This window comes from Lissotriton vulgaris, chromosome 9 (assembly GCF_964263255.1).
Source record: "Lissotriton vulgaris chromosome 9, aLisVul1.2, whole genome shotgun sequence".
Taxonomy (NCBI): Eukaryota; Metazoa; Chordata; class Amphibia; order Caudata; family Salamandridae; genus Lissotriton; species Lissotriton vulgaris.
This window is the reverse complement of record NC_141697.1, coordinates 324,080,114-324,105,583: the sequence shown is the minus strand read 5'-3', so window position 1 is coordinate 324,105,583 and position 25,470 is coordinate 324,080,114. Positions and strand designations below refer to the sequence as shown.

The following is a 25,470-nucleotide window of genomic DNA, read 5'->3' as shown; positions in this document are numbered from 1 at the left end:
CTCGGTAATTATATATATATATATATATATATATATATATATATACCTAGGTAAATACACCCTAATAGGTGCAAAAAAGTATAAAATATGCCTCATTACATTTTGTAGCCTATAGGTGTCCTTATGTAAAAAGACCCAAACTTACACTAGCAACCAATCAGATTAGCCTCACCCTGTGGAACCTTCCTGAGAAAGCTCTGAGCCTCAGATTTTCTACCGCATCGTTGGTGACAGGGAGTCTCCTTAGAGCTCTGCTCTAACTTCTACTTTGAGGTATTATTTAACACCTTCGCTGCTAGGTGTTTTCCCCTCCTGTGCTGAAGAATGCAGGATGTCAGTGTTTCATGACGAGCTCAGCTCGTCATCAGCACAGCTCAACCGTGCATCATGACGAGCTGAGCTCGTCATGAGCATGGAAAGGGTTAAGCAGTTTTCTGTAAGGATTTGTTTAAATTTCAACTATGGCTGATAAGGAAAAGAAGAGCCTATTCAGGCCTTGTGCCAGTTGTGGTAAAAAACGACTTTATGTCGAAGACAAACACAAGGACTGTATATATTGTTTATACCCTGACCATAAGGCAGAAGAGTGTAAAATATGAAGGATGATGTCTGTTAAGACCCTCCGGGATCGTGAGGGAAGATTACTAATTTGGCTCAGGAAGTTGGAAAAGAAGGATGTTGTGGTATCAAGTGATGAGGAGGATGCCAGGTCAACGTCTTCCAAAATATCTCTAAAGAGGGGTAGATCATCTGTGGAGGTATCATCTGAACCCCCCTCTAAGGCTGTGCGTGGGACCTCTGATAGGTCTGGCAAGCCCGAGCCTGGCGAATCTCCTCACGGAAGTGTAAAGGAGAGGGAAAGGCAAGCACCTCAGGTGCAGAAGGCAAAACTTGATGAGGGCTCGGCTGGGCCTTCACATCAGGAGAAAGTTTCTAAGTCCTTTAAGAAACCAACTGTAGAAGCTTCAACAGTGGTTAAGAAGGGCTCCAAGGCCTCTTCAGTGACTTTATCTCCTCATCCGTCGACGAGCCATCCCGCGACGACGAAGACGACGAAGACGTCGACGAAGACTTCGACGACGATGCCGTCGACGAAGACTGGGTCGACGACGGCGGCGACGACGATAACTATGTCGACGGTTACCACCTTGTCGACGAAGACAATCCCGTTGACGACGACAATTCCGTCGACGGTGGCAATCACGTCGACGATGGCAATCTCGTCGACGATGCGAGCCCGTCGACGATGATGATTCCGTTGACGATCCCGTCGACGATGACGAGCCAGTCGTTGACGAAGATAATCTCGTCGACGGCCCCGTCGACGATGGCACCGGATATGGTGGACACATTTATGACTCAGTCGACGGCAGGTGCAAGGAAAGGCACCAGGAAGAGGAGGATAACACCTGACATGACATCACCTAGAAAGGTGACACCATTACCCCCAGCCCTGTTATTGGATGAACAGGACTACTCTGAGGAGGAGAATGAGATGTATGGAGATGCATATAGTCCATCTCAGTTTCATCTTAAATACCATGATTCTGATGAAGAAGATGGGTATTATTACCAGCAAGAACAGCGACCGCAAGAACAAGTCGCATATCAGGAAGCCCAGGTACAGCAGGGCACGGTTACTATGCCTATGAGTCTTTTGAAGGACTTAAGAGCAATGCTGGAGGAATATAGGAGCAGACAAGGGTCGCGACCAGTGGAAAGTCAGGCGCAAGTTCAGCCACAGGTGGTGGCAACTCAGTCGGTGCCTCCGGCACATGTGGAAGAAGAGGGGGAATATCCTCGGCAGACACCAGACCAGGATGACACCTCGGATGAGGATGGAGCAGGTGACAACCGTGATCAAAACCCGGATAGTGAATGGAACCAGTATATTATTCCGAATTCGGCTTCTCCGGTGCCTGACCCGATAGATTTACCTCCGGCGGATGTGGGAGGTTTCTTCAGCTTAATGGAGAGAGCCACGGCACGCTTTAAACTAGCCATGCCTACAACATCTACGGATTGTTTTTTATATGATTTTAAAGAGGCTTACCGTAAGGCAGTGCGTTCGATTCCCATTGTAGAACATATATGGGAAGAAGAAAAGAAGGTAATGCAGGCCCCGGCAACGGTCATTCCAACCCTACCGCGCCTAGAAAAGAAGTATAAAGCTCCTGATGACAGTCCCGCCTGCTTGACTGGACAACCAAGACCAGACTCAGTCATATCGCAAGCAGCGCAGAAAAAATCGCGGAATCCTTCGGCCACCCTCACAACTCCACCAGACAAGGAGGGTAGAAGGTTAGACAACGCTGGGAAGCGTTTTTCATCAATGGCTAGCTTGCTGGTCCGGGCGGCCAATGCCCTGGCTATTCTAGCGAGGTACGACCGCCAGATGTGGAGTGATGTCGCAGCCTATATAGACCTACTGGCGGATGACCCTAAGGCCAAAGCACTAAAACTTCTGGAAGAGGGACAACGTTCTTCTTCAGAAATGATTGACTGCGCGATGGACATCGCAACCACTTCGTTCCGTGCTCTGGGTAGCGCGGCTGTTCTTAGACGGCAGGGTTGGCTGCGAGCGACTTACTTCCGGCCGGAAGTTCAAAATAAGATTCTGGACTTACCCTTTGATGGGGACATGTTATTTAGAAAACATGTCGATGACACCCTGCAGGGAATAAAAAAGGACCCAGAGACGGCTAGGGCTCTTGGTACCCTACAATATAGGAAAACACCGTTCCGTGGGGCAAGAGGAAGAGGCTTCACTTTGCCAAAAGGTGGCTATCAACAGCAACGGTACTCTCAGCAGTCGCAGTCGTACAGACCTCAGTACGGCAATCAGTATTATCAGCGGCAGGCACAATCTCAGTCTTTCTCTCGTCAGAGCTCTCGTGGACGTCAAGGGCGTCAGGGCAAAGACGCTGGCAAGCGTCAATAGCGGCCTCCTGACTCTGCCGACTGTTCCTCCGCTCCATGGGTCTCCAGTGGGCGGCAGGATAACTCAACATCTGAGCAGCTGGGAAAAAATAACATCGGATCAGTGGGTATTGAACATCATCCGACATGGGCATACGCTAGAATTCCAGGAATTTCCACCTACAAGAGCTCCCCACGTCACTACTTCGAAACATCTAAACCTTCTGCAATTAGAAGCTCAACAAATGCTTCGGAAAGGGGCGATCCAACGTGTTCCCCTATCACAAAGAGGAGAAGGTTTCTATTCAAGATTTTTTCTGATCCGCAAAACAATTGACAAGTGGCGTCCAATCCAGGATTTAAGGGAGCTCAACACCTAGCTCGTGAAACTGTAGTTTCGGATGATTTCACTCCAGGACATATTGCGCCTCTTGAATCCAGGCGACTTCATGGCTACGTTAGACCTGGAAGATGCCTATTTTCATATCCCGATCCACCCGGCTCACAGACGTTTCCTTCGCTTCACAGTAGGCAAGAGTCACTTCCAGTTCATGGTGCTCCCATTTGGGTTAAAATCCGCACCCCGGATATTCACAAAGGTGCTGGCCCCGGTAGCAGCTTATCTGAGAAGACAGTCGCTGGAGTTATTCCCGTACTTAGACGACTGCCTGCTGAAGGCACCAAGTTTCCAAGCGACAACAGAAGCAGTGGAAACATGTTTGAATCTCTTCACTCATCTGGGTTTACAACTCAACAGAGAAAAATCGGTTCTTCGGCCAGCGAGTTCAGTGAAGTTCCTGGGAACATCTACGATCTTATTGAGGATGAAGCCCCTGATATTTTTGCCATCACTGAAACCTGGCTCCAGGAAGCGGACGCTGCTATTTCCAATCTAGCATGCCCCCCCGGCTATTCTATGTTCACCTTGAATAGATCTACTAGAGGTGGGGGCATAGCTCCTATAGTTAGGTCTAGCTTTTCCTGTGTGTGGAGTGGCCTTAATATTGCCGGGTGTGAAAGTGCCTCTTTGAAGGTCTCTGTTAGTCCTGAGTTTACGTTCTCCGGGATGGTTATGTATCGTCCGCCGGGTAGCGATGTGGCGTTCAGAAATGCTTTCCCCGATATCGTTGGCACTCTGGTCACTGACTGCGCCAACTTTTCCATCATGGGTGATCTGAACCTCCATTTCGAAACCCCTTCCAATCTAACAGTACGCAGCATTTCCTCAGACTTAGAGGCCTTTCAACTTTCCCAGCTGGTCTCCCAGTCTACCCATATTGGGGGACACATTCTTGACCCCTTCTTCACCAATCTGCCGGAGATTACAATTACTTCTATTTCTCCGGTTGAGTGGACTGACCACTTCTTGGTGTCCATCCTTTGTCCTATATTGGTCACTCCCTCTATCTCTTCAGCTAGACGGGTACCTAGGAGGTTTTGGAACAAACTCAGGCTAGAAGACTTCCATAGTCTTCTGTTAGAGGAGCCGCTGGGTCCATTGAATGACGTAGAAGAGGGGTATGACCTCTTCTGCTCTTGGCTTACTAGGGCTCTGGACACTCTGATACCTATTGTATCGACTAAAATCAATACTAGAGAGTCGAGTCCCTGGTACGATGGCGCCTTACGTGCCTTGAAGGGTGCCTGTAGACGGGCGGAGAGAGCATGGCGGAAGACGTATGGGGCTGATTTAAAAGCTGCATACGCCATGTCCGTCAAGCTCTATCATCGGGCTATCTGTCGAGCTCGAGCGGCATTTTATGCCGCAGAATTCCGAAACAGCACCAACCCGTCGAAGGCCATCTTCAAGGCCGTGAAAGATCTCATGGCGAAGCGGACCACCTCTACGGCCGTGAGCTCCATCTCCCACTGCGAATCCCTTGCTTCTTATTTTTTGGGAAAAGTCCAAACAATCTATCGGACATTCCCTAGCATAGGGATCGGTTTGGGAAGTTCCAATGGGACACCTCATCAGACCACCCTGCTCTCATTCCCCCCTCTCACTTTGGACGGGTTTGACAAACTTGCGCTGCAAGTTAAATCTGGTTCTCCATCTGATCCAGTAAGACCTGCTCTCTTTCGAGATCAGACCTTTATGGGACGCTCGGCTGTGCGTTCCCTTGTTAACCTCTCCCTGGAGTTGGGTATAGTTCCAACTAAGTGGAAGCAGGCGGTGGTGTCCCCAATTATCAAAAACCCTCTCTGGACCCGTCTAAGCCTGAAAGCTACCGCCCCATCTCGTTGCTACCCTGGCCGGCAAAGATTACAGAGGCCCATGTCAATCTGGCCCTGTCAGAACATCTAGCTCGGACAAATACCCTCGACCCCACACAAAATGGCTTCCGAGCTGGACACAGCACGGAGACAGCTCTTCTTGTGATGGTGGAACATCTCCGTGCGAGGCTGGATGCTGGTCAAACGGCGGCGCTGATACTGTTAGATCTCAGCGCCGCCTTTGACACGGTATCCCACAGCATCCTCCTGCATCGGCTCAAGGAGATCGGGGTTGGTGGCCAGGTGCTGCAATGGTTCCGCTCCTTCCTTGACAATCGTTCCTTCTGTGTTTCCATCCCTCCCTTCAAGTCCAACTTCCAGCCATTGGCCATGGGGGTTCCGCAGGGGTCCTCGCTGAGTCCCACGTTGTTCAACCTTTACGTGAGACCGCTGGCTGATGTCGCTAGGCATTGAGGCCTAACATTGGTCTCATATGCCGACGACACACAGCTGGCGGTTACTCTCAGCGGGGACGCGGAACAAGATGCCCCCAGGTTTCAGGCTGGACTGAAGGCGGTGGCAAGCTGGTTGACAGGAAACTGTCTCCAGCTTAATGCCACTAAAACGGAGGTAATGATTGTCGGATGGGGAGTGGAGTTGTGGGGTGACCAATGGTGGCCTCCAGAGCTGGGACCTACTCCAACCCCGGTGTCGGAGGTGAAAAATCTGGGGGTCTGGCTGGATGCGGGCCTTACCTTTGTAGGACACACCAAGAAAACAGCAGCCTGTTGTTTTGGTCTGTTGCGAGGTTTAAGACCAGTACTTAAATTTTTTGACGCCGCAAACAGCTGGTAATCCAGGCAACTATCATCTCTCGCCTGGATTACGCTAGCTCTCTTCTGGCGGGGGCCAATCAGGCTGAGTTAACTCGCCTGCAACGGGTTCAAAATGCTGCGGCTAGAGCGATTGTCGGCCTGCCCAGATTTAGCCCGGTGGCAAGTGTCCTTCGCTCCCTACACTGGCTTCCAGTGAGGCAGCGCATTCTCTTTAAGATCCTCTGTTTGACCTTTAAGATCTTGAGAGGTATAGGCCCTGAAATCTTGTCCAGCTGTCTTTCCTTCTATGTCCCCACTCGGACCCTCCGCTCTCAAGGCCAGGCCCTTGCTGTAGTCCCTAGATTCAGACTCAGCCGTATGGGGGGGCGCTCCTTCAGCGTAAAAGCTGCAATAACCTGGAATTCTCTCTCGGTTGAAATCCGTTTGCTAGAGGACCTCTTTACCTTCTGGAGAGCAATAAAAACTTTTCTGTTTTAGCTGCCCCCATTAAATCTTATTTTTTTTCCTGTTGTGTTATGTTCCTCCTTGTCTATGCGCCGGGACGCTCCTTGGCTGGAGTAGCTGTGCGCACAATAAATTAATATAACATAACATAACATAACAATACTCGATACTCAGGTGTGCAAAGCCTTCCCATCGGAAGAGAGGCAAATGAAACTCATGTCTTCAGCCGCTCGATTGCAAAAGAAAAGTTGGATGGCAGTCAGGATGTACAAATCTCTTCTAGGGTCGATTTCATCCTGTATTCAATTGATTCCGCACTGCAGGCTGCGAATGCGCCCCTTGCAAGAAGAACTAGACCTTCAGTGGTAGCAGGTGGAAGGGTCTTTCAACGACAGGGTAACTGTCACCCAGCAGATGAAACAGACAGTTTCATGGTGGATGAAAAAATCTCACCTATCGGTGGGTCTCAGTTTCAGAGCGGCGCCGGCTCCTCGCGTCATTACAACAGACGCCTCCCTTCAGGGTTGGGGAGCGGTCATGCAAGATCTCCAAGTCAGCGGACACTGGACGCCAAAAGAACGTCGCTTACATATTAATGTTCTGGAGCTAAGAGCTATTCGATTGGCAATGTTGGCTTTCCTTCCAAGGATTTCAAATTCTGCCATTCTAGTGCGTACGGACAACACCACCGCAATGCATTACATCAACAAGCAGGGAGGCACAAGATCGCCACTGCTTTCTCAGGAAGCCCAGCTGTTATGGGAATGGGCAATCTCACAGAACATCAGGCTAGTGGCGGAACACCTTCCAGGAGTATGCAACACGAAAGCGGATACGCTAATCCGCCTGAGGGCAGTCTCACACGGGTGGGAATTGGACAACGCAGTGGTCAAGGTCATCTTCTCCCGCTGGGGGACCCCAGCGATCGACCTGTTTGCCACTCCGATGAACAAGAAATGGCGGTGTTACGCAAGCAGGGAACACCATCGAGGATCGCTGGGGAATGCCCTTTTGATGTCTTGGTCCGGCGCATTTGTTTACGCCTTTCCGCCATTTCCCCTGATTCCTCGAGTCCTCAAGAAGCTCAAAATGGACAGGTGCAGGATGATACTGATTGCGCCCGCCTGAGCTCACCAGTTCTGGTTCACGGAGTTGCTTCTTCTGTCGGAGGAACAGCCCATTCAACTTCACTCCAACCGGACTCTTCTATCAATGTACAACGGCCAAGTTCTCCACCTGAACCCGAGCTCGCTTCAATTGACAGCATGGCTCCTGAACACAGGGAGTTTAAAGATCTAGACATTCCGGAGGAATGCAGGAACATCTTAGCACAAGCACGAGCTCCTAGCACTAATAAGGCATATAGAGCGAAGTGGAAAAGGTTTTATTTATGGTGCCAGAGAGCAGGAGTGCATCCATTCTCATCAGCTCCGCATCAACTCTTACTATACATTCTATCCTTGGCGCAGGCAGGTCTGGCTCATGCGTCCATCAAGGTCCACTTGGCGGCTATTTCCAGATATAGACGAACAAGATCTGGTCCTTCTCTGTTATCAACAAGAGTGATAAAGCAATTCCTAAAAGGACTGTTTAGAGTGTTTCCGCCAGTTCGGCCTCCACCTCCGATTTGGCATCTGAATGTGGTCCTGGCTCAACTGATGAGATCGCCATTTGAGCCAATACATAAGGCAGACTTGAAGTTCCTGTCATGGAAGGTGACCCTTCTTCTGGCACTCACCTCGGCAAGGAGAGTGGGAGAACTTCAGGCTTTGACTATCAAGGAACCTTACTTGCAGTTCAAAAATGATACCTTGATCCTCAGGATGAACCCCAAATTCATTCCGAAGGTACCGAAGAGACTTTCATCTTAACGAACCGCTGGTTCTGAATTCCTTTTTTCCTCGGCCTACGACCCAGGCTGAGAGGACACTTCACTCTCTGGACGTTCAGAGATGTTTGAAATTCTATCTTCAACGCACAGCTGGATTTCGGAAGACGCCTCAGCTGTTTGTGGCTTTTGGAGCCCCAAGGAAAGGATTTCCTTTGTCAAAACAGGGAATTTCCAGATGGATATCGAGTGCGATCCGTTTCTGCCACCAGGCGGCAGGCAAGCCGTTGAAAGGACAGGTGAAGGCGCACTCCACAAGATCGATCTCTTCGTCTACAGCACTGTTTGCAGGAGTATCGATAAAGGATATTTGCAGAGCGGCCACCTGGAGCAGTACTCACTCATTCACGAGACACTACTGCCTGGACGCGGCTGCAAAGGGGGATTCGGCTGTTGGTCAAGCTGTCCTGAGAAATCTCTTCCAGTAAGAGGTGAACTTTCCTCTCTTCCCTCCTTCCTGTTTTTTCTCACATTTCGTTTATTATGCTATGGTTACTGATTTATGTTTATGATGATATGTTGTATCATTGGTTGATGATAGTGTGTAACTATGAACGAAATGTTTGAGGCATGCTAACTGCTATCTACTCTGATACAAGCAATGGGAATCTATGAAAGTTCCAATACTGGAGTAAAAAACAAGTTACTTACCTGTAACTTTAGTTCTCCAGTATTGGTAACTTTCATAGATTCCCATGCGCCCACCCACCTCCCCTGGGAAAGCTCGCTTCTGGTCTAGGTGATTCTGTGGCAAGGCAACGGCTACGGAAATCTGAGGCTCAGAGCTTTCTCAGGAAGGTTCCACAGGGTGAGGCTAATCTGATTGGTTGCTAGTGTAAGTTTGGGTCTTTTTACATAAGGACACCTATAGGCTAAAAAATGTAATGAGGCCTAGGCCTATTTTTTAGGTCTCGGCTCAACGCGCGGAAGCGCGTCTCGCCGAGATCTTTTGTTAGCGAGTGTGCTTCCCAGGAGACAGTTTCGGCCACGCGCATCCTTGGAGCCGATTTGAAATGTGACCGCGCGCTGTGGCCAGGTGCTGTCTCCTGGGAAGCTCAAGCACCACACACGCATGCGCATACACACACACAAGCGCCCATGCACGCACGCACATACATACATACATACAGAGACACCCCCCCCTGACACATACACACACACGCGCACACACACAAGTGCACCGAGGCCCCCCCTCCCTCCTCCGCCGTCACCGTCACACACATACATACACACACAAGCATACACGCACACACACACACACACGTGCACCAAGCCCCCCAGCCTTTTGGAACTTACCTGGCCAATGTCGGGGACTCTGCTCTCAGCACGCGGCGCCCAACCTCCTGCTGGCGCGTCCCCGGGACTCTACACCGCTCACAGGAGCCCCGGGCCGCGAGACGCATTTGACTCCGCCTGCCTCCTCTTCCCGTCTGGACGTGGCCCCGTGTATTTTTTGCTCGTTCTGCTTTTCCATTGACGGAATATTTATACAAACGAGTAAGGGAATGCAGTATGTACTTTCACAGTGACACAATATCTGAGTCATTCGAATAGGGTCCCATGTCTGCCAAAGGGAACAATGCCGTTTCTGTAGGTTATCTTAAACTAGTTATGACATGTTGGCCTTTGTACGCTAGGTATTTTAGTGTTAAGCCATACCCATAACAGCATAGTTATAATATGCCTCTCAGTCTAACGTGCTGTAAGCTCGGGGCTCGCTGGCTCGCCACGTGCCTGTCTGGCAGCTCTGCTGTGCCTGTATTGGCAGCGACGTAAAAGATTTTTTGAAAACTTTCACAGATGGGTGGTGGTCTAGAACATATCTTGACAAATCCATTTCGCGGCCCATCGAAAAATACCGCGCGTGCCACCCAACTGCATTTATCCAAGAGCCCCTCTCGGAGGAGCGCGTGTGCCTGGGTACTGGTTATGCTGTTTCTGGACACGGGGCACTTTTTACGGTTGACCCGACGCGCTGGAGATGATGCTGATGCGGCGGGTTGCTTTGCAGAATGTGCAGTAAAGCACTGCTGCCGCCGACCCTTTCCTGTGAGGAGACATGCGTCCCTTCCCTGTCACAGCGCCAGGCGCGCTGCCCGAAGCCCCCCTCTTAATAAGTGATGTGTTTAATCAAACGGAGAAGAGAGGATAAAAGCACAGTGCTAGTGCAATGAGTGAAACAAAACTGCTATATATGTCCTCCTACATCCAACACACAGTCTTACATCGTAGGTGCCAAGAAATATATGAGAGTACCTACATACTGCATCCGGCCGTGAAGGGCATTTACACTACGGAAGGGAGAATGCAGAGTAGTGAGTGCAGAGTAGTGAGTGCAGAGTAGTGTGTGCAGAGTAGTGTGTGCAGAGTAGTGTGTGCAGAGTAGTGTGTGCAGAGTAGTGTGTGCAGAGTAGTGTGTGCAGAGTAGAGTGTGCAGAGTAGTGAGTGCAGAGTAGTGAGTGCAGAGTAGTGAGTGCAGATTAGTGAGTGCAGAGTAGTGAGTAGTGAGTGCAGAGTAGTGAGTAGTGAGTGCAGAGTAGTGAGTAGTGAGTGCAGAGTAGTGAGTAGTGAGTGCGGAGTAGTGAGTGCAGAGTAGTGAGTGCAGAGTAGTGAGTGCAGAGTAGTGAGTAGTGAGTGCAGAGTAGTGAGTAGTGAGTGCAGAGTAGTGAGTGCAGAGTAGTGAGTGCAGAGTAGTGAGTGCAGAGTAGTGAGTGCAGAGTGGTGAGTAGTGAGTGCAGAGTAGTGAGTGCAGAGTAGTGAGTGCAGAGTAGTGAGTGCAGAGTAGTGAGTGAGTGCAGAGTAGTGAGAGAGTGCAGAGTAGTGAGTAGTGAGTGCAGAGTGGTGAGTAGTGAGTGCAGAGTAGTGAGTGCAGAGTAGTGAGTGAGTGCAGAGTAGTGAGTGAGTGCAGAGTGCAGAGTAGTGAGTGCAGAGTGCAGAGTAGTGAGTGCAGAGTGCAGAGTAGTGAGTGCAGAGTAGTGAGTGCAGAGTAGTGAGTGCAGAGTGCAGAGTAGTGAGTGCAAAGTAGTGAGTGCAGAGTGCAGAGTAGTGAGTGCAGAGTGCAGAGTAGTGAGTGCAGGGTGAGTGTGCAGAATGCAGAATAGTGAGTGCAGAGTAGTGAGTGCAGAGTGAGTGTGCAGAATGCAGAATAGTGAGTGCAGAGTAGTGAGTGCAGAGTGAGTGTGCAGAGTGAGTGTGCAGAGCAGTGAGTGGAGGTGCAGAGTGGTGTGTGCTGTTGAGTGCAGAGTGCTGTGTATTGGCAATGTAAATGACAATGCCATTTATTTATGATTTAAAGAAAAAAAAGAAATGTCATGAGCAATGCCAATAGCTCTACCTTTAATGATGCCGAGACCATTGCATTGCAAATGCTTGTTACTTATTTGCACCTATTAGGGTGTATTTACCTAGGTGTGTGTGTGTGTGTATATATATATATATATATATATATATATATATATATATATATATATATATATATATATATATATATATATATATATATATTACCGAGGCTCCCATTCCGACGACGGGGAATGATACAAGCAATGGGAATCTATGAAAGTTACCAATACTGGAGAACTAAAGTTACAGGTAAGTAACTTGTTTCTTTAATAGTTCACTTCTGTTCTTGGATTTTCGTCACAATAAAATACACTGAACATAATCTTCACAAAAGTTATTTACAAAAGTTTAAGCTAAATTACAATAACTTTTATTTAAGTATTAATTATTAAAAAAAATAAAAGCCATTGTTATTTGTAATAGCAATACATCTAAGTCACGTAAATACAACACATATTGCATTACAAATGCTATAGGCGTCACATTTACGAAAGTTATAACTATTGGCATTGTAAATGACAAAACAATTAATTTCGCAATTTTCAAAACCTACACAGAAATAAAAAATGTGCCATTTACAATACCAATAGCTCAAACTTTCCTAATGCGAGACCTATTGCATTGTAAATGCTTGTTTAATATGTCCACTACAGCAGTCGTGTTTTCCTGTAAAAATCTAAGAATGCAGTAGAGTGTACTTTTTTCACATCTCCATCAATATGCAACCAAAGATCTCTCATTTCTTGCCTTTGGCATCATCACTAAGCAAAAATTCTGTAAACTGTTGCTACATAGATAATGTAGCATTCACTGCCTCTAGGACTGAGAACCACTGGCTAAATTACACAATTAGGATGACTCTTTCTTTGATGCCACACAAAGCGCAAAATGAGAAATGTTTCCGTATTAGTTCCTGCACATAATAACACAGTGCACCAGAATGGACTACAAAGTCAAAAGAATTCTTCATTAACTCTAAAGATTGCAACAGTGCTTTCAGCATACTATCTAGCAAGGGGCAAGGATCTCTTACATGGAAGCAATTCAGCAAAGGTATCTATATTGACTGGTCATCAAACAACTTTTTCATATATGTAGCTGAATTACTGCAAATACAAACAATATCACTCCAATCTTTGTTGAACTTGGTAAGAACTTTTTGCAGCAGCATTTCAAGTGACACTGCGTTCCTTGTTTTACAAACGTCTGGTGTTGTGTTTTCACCACTAACCGTTGCTTGGTGACAGCTTTCTTTTCACATATACCTGTCCCTACACCTTGCATTGAATGTTTAACGCATGGGGTGCATGGCAATTCACCAACTATCAATACCGACTCACTAGAAAAGGGAGCTGATGTATCAAAGGGTTTTACACATTCTCTGTCTGTGGGTAAATGTGATGCTACATATTGGGAAAGGTTCTTATGAGACCAGCCATTTTACCCATCAATGAAAGAATCAAACGTAGCTAAAATATCAAATATGATTTTGATATTCACTGATTCGCCACAGTTTATAAAATAATTAAATAGGATCTAAAACATGCTTCTAGACCCTGCATCTGTAGACCAAAAGATCACACAACTGAAAAAAGGAAGAAGAAACAGTAATTTAGTGTAATCACTGTTAGCCCAGTCTTTCTTGCTGCTGCCTTGTATAGCAAAGTTACATTGTGTTGACCCTTTCAGGAAGAAATAAAAATGACTCCTTAACTCACCTTTTCCTTTCTTTGAATGACTTTCAGTTTGTGGTTGCAGAGGTGTTTTTTCAGTGTTTATATGTTTACACTGGTGAGGGCTATTTTCCTTTCAGTTGGGTTTTTATCAGTTATTATAGGTGTAAACCTAAAACAGGACTCTCTAGTTATTTGTTGGGCCTTTTTTCATTTGGATGATCATAAGTCACCAATTGAGATGCATTTTTTAAAAGGACTTACATACATGTTTACTCCTTCCCTTTTTATTATGTCGCAGTGGGACCTTGATTAGGTTCTTACTTTCTTGTTTTTCATATCCTTTGAGCCTTTGTGTTTTTTTTGTTTTTGCGGAGCATCGTGTGGACACGGGAAGGGCAGTTCAGAAAAAGACCCTTGTATGATGAATTGTTGTCTAGATCAAGATACGTTATGTTTTTCCCCAGAAGGAGCTTCCAGAGCATCTTCAGGCATATTTCACCACAACCAAAGCTGCCACTACTGCTTTAGTTGTGGTGGTTCCGGTGCATGACATCTTCCAGGCTATTATGTAAGCATCTGTCCACAGCTTTACATGGTACTATTGTATTAACTCCACAGGAAGGCTCAGTTTGCCTGCTTGGTCCTGCAGGACTCCTGTTGTAAAGTCCATTCTTCACATCCGCCAACTTTCATGGGGTGCTGCTTTGGTATCTATTTAAAAAATGAGGAATCTATGGTTAGAAGTATCCATTAGAAGAATAAGATGCTTAGCTTTGGTAATGCTCTTTGTGGTGGATACTGTAATTGCAATACTCTATTTACAGATTTCTCACCATCCTCACTGTTTTTTTGGATTGGGCTTCTGGATGTTAATAATGTTCCATATTAGGTTTTGCACAGTATCACTGTTTTCAATCTGTCACTGATGCTCCACATCTAGGGCTCAGTAGAGATCACTTTTAGACTAACGGCGGCGCGCAAGGATAGTGCCTCTATCCATATCCACATTCTGAGGCGGGACAAAGCCGCAGGGGAGTCAAATTGCATTGCCTTCCGGCTCTAGGAGCAATTGTTGGAAAACGTTCCGGATCTAGTCTAGCGTCTGGGGCAATTTGAAAGGCAAAGAATATGTGGTTAGATAGAGAATTACTAAAGGTAACTAACTTGTCCAACAGTGCATCTCAGGAGATAGTTAATTAATACATATTCATAGCTTGGAGAGGTGGGTGGTAAATTGGAATTAAAATAAAAACTGAGTTGCGGGGTATGGAGTGTTGCTCCCACCATGTGAAATGCCCCAGAAAACGTAATAAAATATGTTGATCATGGTTGGGTCACTTCCGTGGGGCTGGGCTGTAAATGGTTACCGTCACTCAGATAATGGACTAAATGTTGAATCAGCTGGTAATATCTGACTACATCTTCTTTATTTCTTAAATAGTTGACAAAGTCATTACAGGATATTTGCTGATGCTTTAGTTGTACTTTTATGTTCTGTTACAGATGAAAATCAATAACATTTATTTATTAAAAAAATAAATCCATACTGAATCACATTCAACATATAATTTTCCTGCGAGTGAACATAGAGACCGAACATACAGTTGTTCTCCATATATAGTAAAGCATGATATCATCTCTGAGAAAAGCTACACTTTATCATGCATTCACTTAGTACTTAGCAACCTTTCACTGTTGTTATACATTTTTCTTGAACTTTTTCCAGGTCACGGTTGGTGGAGAAGAATGGGACTATATTGCCACACAAGGCCCACTGCAGAATACTTGTCAAGATTTCTGGCAGATGGTGTGGGAACAAGGCGTTGCCATCATTGCCATGGTAACTGCAGAAGAGGTGAGTACCCTTTCATGGAGTATACTATTTATCTTGTGTGCGTTACTATGCTTTAAATAAAGCTTTTTTTCCATTGGAATTAATGACTAAATGGAGTGTTGAATGTTGTTCTCATTTTCGTTGAATGGTGCACAAGTTAGATGTTTCTCAGAGCATAGAAGTAATAAAATTGTAGATTTTACAAATTCAAATGTATTTGGTTTTTAACAAAAAAAGTCTTATAAAACTTCATATCATACATTAAATAATTAACAGCAACAATCCATTAAAAGAAAAACAAATATACTTTGCCTAATACCTCTTAATATGATAAACTAATAGGCATTTAGTCAATTTTCTGAATTACTTTTAAAAACTGTACAATTACAATTATAACATCCATAAAATGCCTTTGTGTTCTTAACAGCAGTGCATCATAATGTGATCCAATCTCATACTTTTCAAAAATAGATTTTAATATGTGCTTGTGCAACAGCAAATTATAAGCAATCCAAGACTAAATCTACAACATCAATTTTGACTCTATGATTACAAATGCGAAATTTACTGCGGACATTGGTCCTTTTGCTCTCCAAGCCGTATTGACCCCTTGTGCTTTATTGTAGGATCTGTTTTCCCTTTTCTTTATCAGGTAAGTGTATATTTTGCGGTATATCATGTCTTGAAAGATGGGGAATGTGTTTGTGATGATCCTTCTGTGTAAGTGGTGTTAAATGAGCTGCCCATATTGAAATGTACAATGCTCTTGTGAAGTGCCCTGTCACCTTAAGCTGCAGCCTTTATATTAGAGCCCCATAGTGGCTGCAGTTCAGGATTACTCTAAAGAATGAATAAGTGTGTTGTGACCAACTGAAGAAGTCTGTATTCAGGGACGGGGGGGAGATATACTAGATTTATACTGATGGTTTTACTCATGGGGGAGAGGCCAGTAGCCACCTCCCTATCCCTTTCTTTATTGCTCTTACTCTAACCTTTCCATTTTATCACAGATTGAGTGGGCCTGTCTTGTGATGTGGTGGGAAAGAGTGCAGTCAGAAATGAAATCTCTCTCTAATGTATGGCTCCTCCAAATGAAAAGAGAACTGAAGACTGGTGACAGCAATAGGGATTTTTAATTTGTGATTTTCAGACACAAAATAACGTGTTAACTAAGCTTTGTTGAAGGCGAAATGAGACAATTCTGAGGCAGACTGGTGATGCCAACACTGGAGCAAGAATCTACACTGGTGCATGGAAGCGGAGAAAGTCACTTATCAGAGTATAAGCTGCACTAGCTCATCTGCCTTGTCAATGTGCCACTTGTGAGAGTTTTTACTTAACCACACTTAGGGGGTCATTAGGATCGCGGACGGACTTGCGTCCGTCCGCGACCCCAGAGCATGAGGGAACCTCCGCATGGAATGCGGAGTTCCCTCCTGTGCAATTAGGATGTGACCGCAAGGGTTGCGGTCACATCCTCTATTTTTAACATTGCGGCGGGTGGAGCTTCAAGCTGCACCCGCCGCAGTGTTAAAAATGCACGCATTGCATTTGCATGCAGTAAGAGGCAGGCACCGCGCGGTGCCTGCCGCTTTCTGCATGCAAATGCAGGGGGTACCATAGGTACCCCCCATGTGCACCCCCCACCCCCCCTTCACCTAGGGGGCCCGCAACGGGCCCCCGCAGTGAAGTTCCGTATGCTTTTCCACGGCGGAAAACCCGCCGCGGAAAAGCATAATTTACAGGCCATCCTAATATGGTGGACTGTGTCTGGAAGACACCGTCACCATATTAGAGCTTTGCCGCCGCGGTTGTAAGCCGACCGCGGCGGAAAAGCTGCGGACGGAAACCAGGACCCACCAGCCATCCTAATGTGGCGGTGGGTCTTTGGTCAGTCCGCTGCGGTTTTTCCGCATCCTCTGGGCCGGTGGTGCCTTCCGCCGGCCCCGAGGATGCGGAAAAACCGCAATCATAATGATCCCCTTAATATGCTCCAAAATCCATGGAATTAATTTGATTTCTCATAAATTAATGTATAAATATTCACTGGTACGTAAAGGAGGGAGCTTTCATTAAAGTGCAATGAACAATGAGCAATAAACAACGAAGGACCAGTGGCTGAGATTGAAAAACAAGTATAGAAGAAAAATGAAACAAGCAGCAATGAGGGCAGGATAAAGCATGTATATATCTCTCTCTTTACAAAGAATGGTATGACCAGTGCTTAATTTGAGCTAGTGGTTGCCGGTGGGGCCCACCAGCATACAATTTTGGGGCCAATATGTATTTTTCCTCCTCAGATTTCACACAAAGCAAGGGAGAGAAAAATAAAAACAAAAGGAGGACAAGAAAGACTGAAAACTGTGGCAAAGGGTAGAGCAGGGATGAAAAGCAGCCTGCAAGAGTGGGATAAAGAGGCAGGCGGTGTCTGGTGGTTGATGAAAGAGGAATAAGGTGGAATCAAGACTACACAGCTTTGGTACTTGGCACCTCTGATATTCATTGCGCTGGCCGCTACCCAAAATTTCAGGGGCCTTGCACTTATTGTTTTACAATAAAGCACACAGTATGACAGTTTAGAGTTTAACCACATCCTGATAGGGGCCTTTGACAGACTTCAATATTGTGACAGATCTATTTTGAAAATACATTCCAAGTCTCCTTGCAAAAATAATCCTTTTTTGTGCTAATTTTCCCATGAGCATCCATCACTGTGCTTCTACTGGTGCTTCAGCTAGGATGTCAATAATATCACGCTTGTAACTGATGTTGCGGCAAAAAAGTGACTGTTTTATGGTTTTACTGGAAATAGGTCACAAAGCCCATAAGATGGACATTTGATCCCACTTTCTCCCCTCAATTATTAAAAAAATCTCAGTACATTCTGAAGTGCCTCAAGGATTCTGCAGCTAACTGTGGCTTAGTCAATGGGCACTGACATCACTTTATGCCAACATGCTCATATTTGCCCTTTTGGCTTTTCGGGAGATTTGAGGCTACTCTGATGAACATGCCCTTCAGTGGGAGTTACTTTTTGGTGACAAGGCCAACTCCTCCATGGAGCGCTGCAAGAATAGCAGGGCTAAGGCCCTCTCACTGGACTGGACTCTGTCTGTAAGGCAGTTCAGGTAGCAATGTAGTGTTTTGCTGCAATTCAGTTGTGGCAGAGGCAACCCTCTCATCCAGTCCTGACATGTCGACAAACTTACGGGTTTTTACACACCGAAGGTGTACCTAAAGGTCAGCAGCGGAAAAATATTTTCTCCTCCCAAATCTTGGCTAGATCTGCTGCTTCAGAACAAATTAGACTCCTCCCTCTGCATACACCACCATCTTACTTTGAGGTGGGGGGGGGGGGGATCACCCTCTGTTCTCCCAATTGAATGTCAATCATGATGGGCTGCTGGGTCATCCAGTTGATCCACAAGGGCTAAGTCCCATTATTCATGTTCATTCATTCTTCCAGGACATGCTGCCTGGCACATGCCTCAATTCTGGTGGCCGAGGTTCTTTCCCTGCTGAACAAAGGGGGCACTGAGTTGGTGCTTCTGCATGTAAGGGTCAAAGCATTTTGCTCACTTTACTTCAAGATGCTGCCTCTGAGGCAGGGTCTGCTTGCCCTGAATGTGTAGATTGGTTGGTGTCCTCTGACTTCAGGACGCCCACTTCCAACTTCCAATTCTCTATGTTCACAAGTGGTATTTGAGATTCACTATGAGGTCCCAGCATTATCAGTTGGCAGTCTTGAAGTTCTGGTTGATAATTGCACCCTCATTTTTTTCACAAAGATGCTACCAGTTCTAGTAGCTTCACCAAGATATTCAGGAGCCATGTGTTTCTGCAAATTAATGACTTGGGTGGTAAAGGCGGAGTCCCCGTTGCTGGTTAAGGAGCATCTTCTTCACAACCTGCTCTTTACTTTCAATGCCCAAACATCCCACGTCAGTCAGATACAGAGGTTGACCTTCACACATGCTGTGCCAAACATGACCCACATGAGGCCTTTTCCTCCTTCTCAGAGGATTTTGGATATTCGGGAGATAATTTGGAGATTTCTAACTCAACCCATCTCCCGGTCCTACAGGTCTTAAACATACTCAGCCTCATGCATCCTTTTGATTCCACTCACCTTATGGACAATGAGTTCTCACCAGATGACGATTGAGTGTTGTCCTGCAGTGCCTGTGATGCCAGGGGGACCAACACCCAGGCTCAGGTGCAGATATTCCAGTTGATTCATCTGGACCTGTCTGGGTGGATGAACCCCTCCAGTCATGATGTGCGCCTTTTCAACCGAAAGAACATGATACCATGGTCACGCCTCCTCACTGGACTTGGTTGCCGATCCGCTCCATCATCCATTACATTCATAGGGTGGCTTTGGGATGTAAATCCCTTGTGAGTGGATTCAGAGGTGAATGTAATATTTCTTAGATAACGTGAAGGAAAAATTCAATTATATCAAGGACTCAATGCAAAGGACTTGGATCTCAACCGAATTAGCGCAATGAAACCTCCCCGTTGTACATGCATTCTATAAATTCATTTTAACATAACATAGCATTGTGCTGTATTTCTTAGCTTTAATAAGCTCAGCAGCCCAACATTATATAACCGCTACTAATCTGGGACTACCACTACCATGAATCCCAACATTAAAACAGTCCCCCAATAACCATTCATCTTTTCCATATTAAACATCCCACTCTGAACAACACTTGCTCTTTCTTAGCTGTTCAGCAGTCAGAGATGAGTGTGTGCCTTTTTTCTTATGGGTGGCGGGGAATGAGGGGCCATCTCCTACTGAACATCTTAATTTAGCTTTGATCTTGAATAGAAACAACGTTAATCTATTGCTCCCTGAAAATGCTTGACAATTGTGATATCGCATACTTGAATTCCAAGAAGACATTCACTAGCAACCCATAACATGCCAATGCATCAACAAGAAAGTATACTCCACCTCAATGAACCATCCTGTGGTGTCTAAATGGGAGGGTTTGAGTCCTCGTCTCACTGAGTGGGATAATCTTGGTCTCCGTGTCCTCAATAGAATTGAAACTTTCCTTCATGTTAAATATGACATTTTACATTCTATCTCACTCATTATCCAAAGATATGACGGAATTATGCATGCGTTTTTCACGCATGCCTTAGCAACTGCGTCTTTTGAGAGAATGCGTCTTTAGCACGCATTTGTTCTGTACGCAAAGTCATTTGAACAACGTGCCTTAGGGGACGCTGGATATTGCAATAGTTTAATTTACTATTCCAATGCCAGTCTGTGCACCAGTAGGGAAGGTGTTGGACTTTAATTCCAACACCACTTCCACATTGCGCCCCCCCTAATGCAAGTCGTTGTAATGACTTGCGTGGAGAGTGACTGTGTGCTAAAGATGTATTCTTTCTGCTTGTGGCACTGTGAAAGCACAGCATGTTTAGGGCTTTTCCTAAAGGATGTTTCCCTCATTAACCATCAAATCCAACATGCAATGGTTGCCGGGGATACTGGTTTGAATATTTTTTGAAATACTATGAGGAGTTTCCTCATTCCTGAAGCCTCACCTCCCCTGTCAATCTCTCATAGGCCTGCAGACGTTTCACCATGCACAACTTGGGGTTTCCCATGAAAACAGGATAGTTAACAATCCTGGTAGGAGGTTTTGTATTTGAAATAGAGGGGAGAAGGTAGATCGCTAGATCTAAGGGCACCAATTACCACTCAAGGGAGTGGAAGGTCCAGTCTCAGTGTGTGCCCGTGGCAATGGTTGCAACAAGGGGGATACTGGACTGTTCCTGAGCGTGACTAGAGGGAAGATTGGTTGGCGTGACCAAAGGTGTGGATTTGACACCCAAGGGCATCCATTTTGTTGGATGGATTGGCCTCACACACCCCGAAGGATGTCATGCTTCATCATCGGCGGTTGCTCCTCGTCGGGGAGGCGGTGCAATCCCCGACGGGCTCACCTCAAAGAGGGGCTCTTTGGCGGAGATCTTTTTCCAACTGCCTTATGGTGAAGTGCGGGTGTGTGGGCAGGGTGGTGTGTGGTAGTGAAAAAAGGGGATATTAAAATGTAGCTAAGGGTACCTGGAACGAATTTTATTCAGGGGGTCCCTCGCTGCAGTTAAAAACAGGGGGCTAGCTCACTAGGAATCAACGAGTAAATTCAGGTGAACCTAGATGGGGCTAGTAGTGTACAACGGTCGACATGTTTCTCGCGGTGGGCTGTAGTAACCCGCGATTCATCAGGACCTAAAAAAGGTGATTAAACCACATGCTAGTGTCATGTGTGGGTTTGTGTTTGTGTTACCTCTGTGTTGGTTGTCCTATACCTAAGTATAGAAGGGAGATAAAACAACAATGGTTAAAACAATATGCGTTATTTATACAATATGGTCACGCCAATGGGAAAGAAAAGTGAGCAAGCGTGGCATGCTGTTGGTGTACTTGTGTTCTGAATCACAGTCGACACATGCCTGAGTGGTTAAGTCTGCCACCTATCTATAGTATGGCGTACTCAACAATCACAAAGTGAGTGAAGTGGGTATTTCTGTGAAGTTTGAGGAAGAGGATTTAAAACCAGGGATTTGTAATATACAAATGAGTCTCATGCAATAGCTAACCAGGCTCTATAGTGTAGCTGGGTTCATGCCCATGATGATTATAGCTTATGCAAGTGTGCTGCCCCTCCAACTTAAAGGGATTCAAAATTCAACCAACATTCCCTATGTCTACTCACCTAATAGTTAAGAACTACCTGCCACATGAGGGGTCGGCGGGGTGAGGCATCAGGGATGAGTCAAATATTCAGGACTGGGTTATGGATTAAGACAAAAACAGAACACCACATCCAGGAGAGCATTAGTTAACTAGCTAGCAGTGTACACTCCTGCGAGTGGTTCCCATTATCAGTGGAGCCTTTCGTCACCTAAGATCACTCACCTCTAGTCTCCTGCGCCCCGGCTGCTTGACCTACCCTTCACCGCCGAGCTCGAGTAGATGTGAGAGCTCGGCGGGGAAGGGTTATTTACATTGCATGCAGCGAATCACTACGGAGCGCGTGGCCCCGCCCAATTACGGGTCACGTGATACATGCCGTTCGGGGGTCGGCCATTTTAAGCTAGTCAAACAAAAGGCTTAAGGGGGACTGGAATGTGTGTCCGTGCTTCTTCTGATTGTTCGTGTTGACCAACGCGGGCCCCTTCTTACTGGTGTTTGGAGCGTGTATGGTTTTTAACGTAAGATGGTGAAACTTAGTGTTTATTTTGGCAATATGTAGCGGAGGAATCGCGCTACTAGAGATGTTAGGGCGGCCATGATGAATGATGTCACAGCACACGATCCCCTGGATAAATCACCTGTTTAACGTGGTTTAACGGGGCGGACATCTTAGACTGGTGGAACTAACATATTAGCTCGATTTAATGCGCTGGCATCATTAGTGAAGTGTGTCAGCCAGGTAAAAGGCTCCTAAGATGCTGTGGCATATATTTTGTTCGTAATGTGGATGGTGTAATCGGCGGTGGGAGCCTTTGTTAGAGTGCTGTAAATACAGTTGCCCTGTGTCATATGTGCCCATTGGTTCTTACAGAAAACATCCCAAAGCTGGATGTAGGGCTGCCTAGGATTGTTTGCAACAGTGTGTCAGATTCAGGTTGCAATGGCTCATAGCGATTGCCAAGGAATATCTTCATTGAGTCCCGTTCTGTCAGAGGATAGGCGGTGGACCCATCTCTGTTCCTTCCTGAAGAGGACATTCTTTGGGCAATTAGGGCTAGACTCAATTATTACCCACTTCACGGAGTCCTCATCGTGGCCTTGGTCTACATAATGTTTACACATCTTCGTGTGTGTCTTTTTGCAGCGGAAGTTACTCCGATGTTCAATGATCCTAGTTTTGATGGGGCGGGTTGTCATTCCGACATATTGCAAACCACAAGGACACGTAAGGAGGTAAACACAGTGTGAAGTGTTGCAATTAGTATGGTGCCTCAGCTCCCATGTAAAGGTCTCAGAGAGCTGTACAGTTTTAGCTGCCCGAGTGTATCGGCAGACACCACACATACCGCAGGGGTAATGGCCCGTGACAGGGGGAAGCTGCCACAGTGTCTGTTGGGTTTCTTTGATTGCCTTCTTAGGTCGGGTGCTGATGAGAATATCTTTTATGTTTTTTGACCTCTTGAAGGCAAACCTAGGGTCTTCCATGGTCAACTCACCCGTGCTCAATATACCCCAGTGATGTTTTATAGTCTTCCTGACTTGGTTAGACCTAGGGGTGAATGTTGTCACACATGTGATGGGTTGGTTCTCTGTGAGGACCTTGTCCCGGTGCTCTAGTAGTGCCTCTCGATTGTTGTTCCGTGCCCGTTTTTTGGCTCTCAAAACATCGCTTTTGGGGTAGCCCCTGTCAAGAAGGTTCCTGGACAAGATTGCAGATTCTTTTTTATAATCACGCACATCGCTGCAATTGCGCCTTATCCGCAAGAATTGCCCGAATGGCAAATTAGAGCGCAAGGCTTTTGGATGGTGACTTTTATAGTGCAAGAGGCTGTTACGGTCAGTTGGCTTCCGATACATGGTAGTGCTTATTGACCCCTCGTCTAGTCTGATTGTGAGATCCAGGAAAGCGATCTCCTTTGGTGATGAGGTCATGGTGAATTTCAAATGTGGATTCAAAGCATTGATCCACTCTAAAAACGCCTCCTGGGAAGATGCCGGCCCTTTCCACAGGATCAGGATATCGTCAATAAAACGTTTCCACATTTTAATGTTACTGCGGAAAGGATTGGACTCATGGTCTATGTATGTTTTTTCAAACTTGGCCATGTAGAGACAGGCCACCGAAGGAGCAAAGGTACTGCCCATAGAGGTGCCTTGGGTCTGATGGTAGAATTTGCCCTTAAATTCGAAGAAATTTTCTGTAAGCGCTAAGGTGGCGCATTCCAAGACAAAGGATTGCGGAGTGTCTGACGTCCAGTTCTCCTGACTGAGTCTCTCCTCAATAACCTCCAGTGTGGCCCTCTGAGGAATGTTTGTGTAGAGGGCCTCCACGTCCAAGGTAATCAGCAGGTCAATATCCTCAGCGTGCTGGACATTGTCCAGGATGCGTAACACGTCTGTGGTGTCCTGGATGTAGGAGGGGATGTTTTTGACCAGGGGTTGCAGAAAGTAATCACAAAATTGTGAGAGGGGCTCAAGGACTGAGTCTATCCCTGAGACGATAGGTCTCCCCGGTACAGGTCTTGTTGCTTTATGGATTTTTGGCAAGATATAAAAATATGGGACCCTCGGGTCCTTTTTGATGAGAAAATCTGCCTCCTTGCTCGTAATCCATTGGTCACATTCTGCGCTTGTGACTAAACTCGTGATGGTAGTTAGTAAGCGCTGGGTTGGATCATTAGGGATGGGGGTATAGTACTTTCGGTTGCCCAATTGTCTATTGCATTCTGTCTCATAGTCCTTGGTGTTCATGAGAACAGTAGCGCCACCTTTGTCTGCTTGTTTTATGGTGATCAGAGGATCGTCAGCCAGTGATCTCAAGACTGTCATCTCCTCCCTGGGGACATTGCAGTGTGATGCATGTCTGTTCAGTTTGGAAATGTCTCTCAACACCGCTTGTTCGAATGTGAGTACTTCCGGGGGGACCATTCCATTATGTGGTGTGAACGTCGATGGATTGTGTAGTCCAGAGTCACTTGACTGTTCACTAGGTTTTCCTTCAAAAAAGGCTTTTAGCCTGACTTTCCTGAAAAATGACTTCAATTCCCTAGTCTCTTGGAAGTAGTCAATCTTAGGTGTCGGTACAAAACCTAGACCTTTTTGAAGTACATCCGCTTCTTTTTTGTGAGAGAAGCCGGTCAGAGAGGTTGACCACGAGACTTACTGTGGACCTGATCGGTTCGGTTTTTCACTACCACACACCACCCTGCCCACACACCCGCACTTCACCATAAGGCAGTTGGAAAAAGATCTCCGCCAAAGAGCCCCTCTTTGAGGTGAGCCCGTCGGGGATTGCACCGCCTCCCCGACGAGGAGCAACCGCCGATGATGAAGCATGACATCCTTCGGGGTGTGTGAGGCCAATCCATCCAACAAAATGGATGCCCTTGGGTGTCAAATCCACACCTTTGGTCACGCCAACCAATCTTCCCTCTAGTCACGCTCAGGAACAGTCCAGTATCCCCCTTGTTGCAAACAGGAGGTTTTGTATGTCTGGAAACTGTGAACAAAACTCCAACCGGTGTATACCCCCTAGCAGAGATGTAAAAGGCTTGAACGTCCGACACTCATTTACAGGAGATGAGACAGAGTAAAAT

The 25,470-nt window shown here is 46.3% G+C and overlaps 1 protein-coding gene across 2 annotated transcripts in view; it reads left to right on the top strand.

Moving 5' to 3' along the window:
- PTPN21 (protein tyrosine phosphatase non-receptor type 21) overlaps positions 1-25,470 on the top strand; it is a 369,019-nt gene that overhangs the window by 292,188 nt on the left and 51,361 nt on the right. For both annotated transcript variants that reach the window (XM_086937623.1, XM_086937622.1), the window contains one exon: positions 15,046-15,174. In XM_086937623.1, coding sequence (XP_086793749.1) covers positions 15,046-15,174 — 129 coding nt within the window. The remainder of the gene's footprint in view (positions 1-15,045; positions 15,175-25,470) is intronic.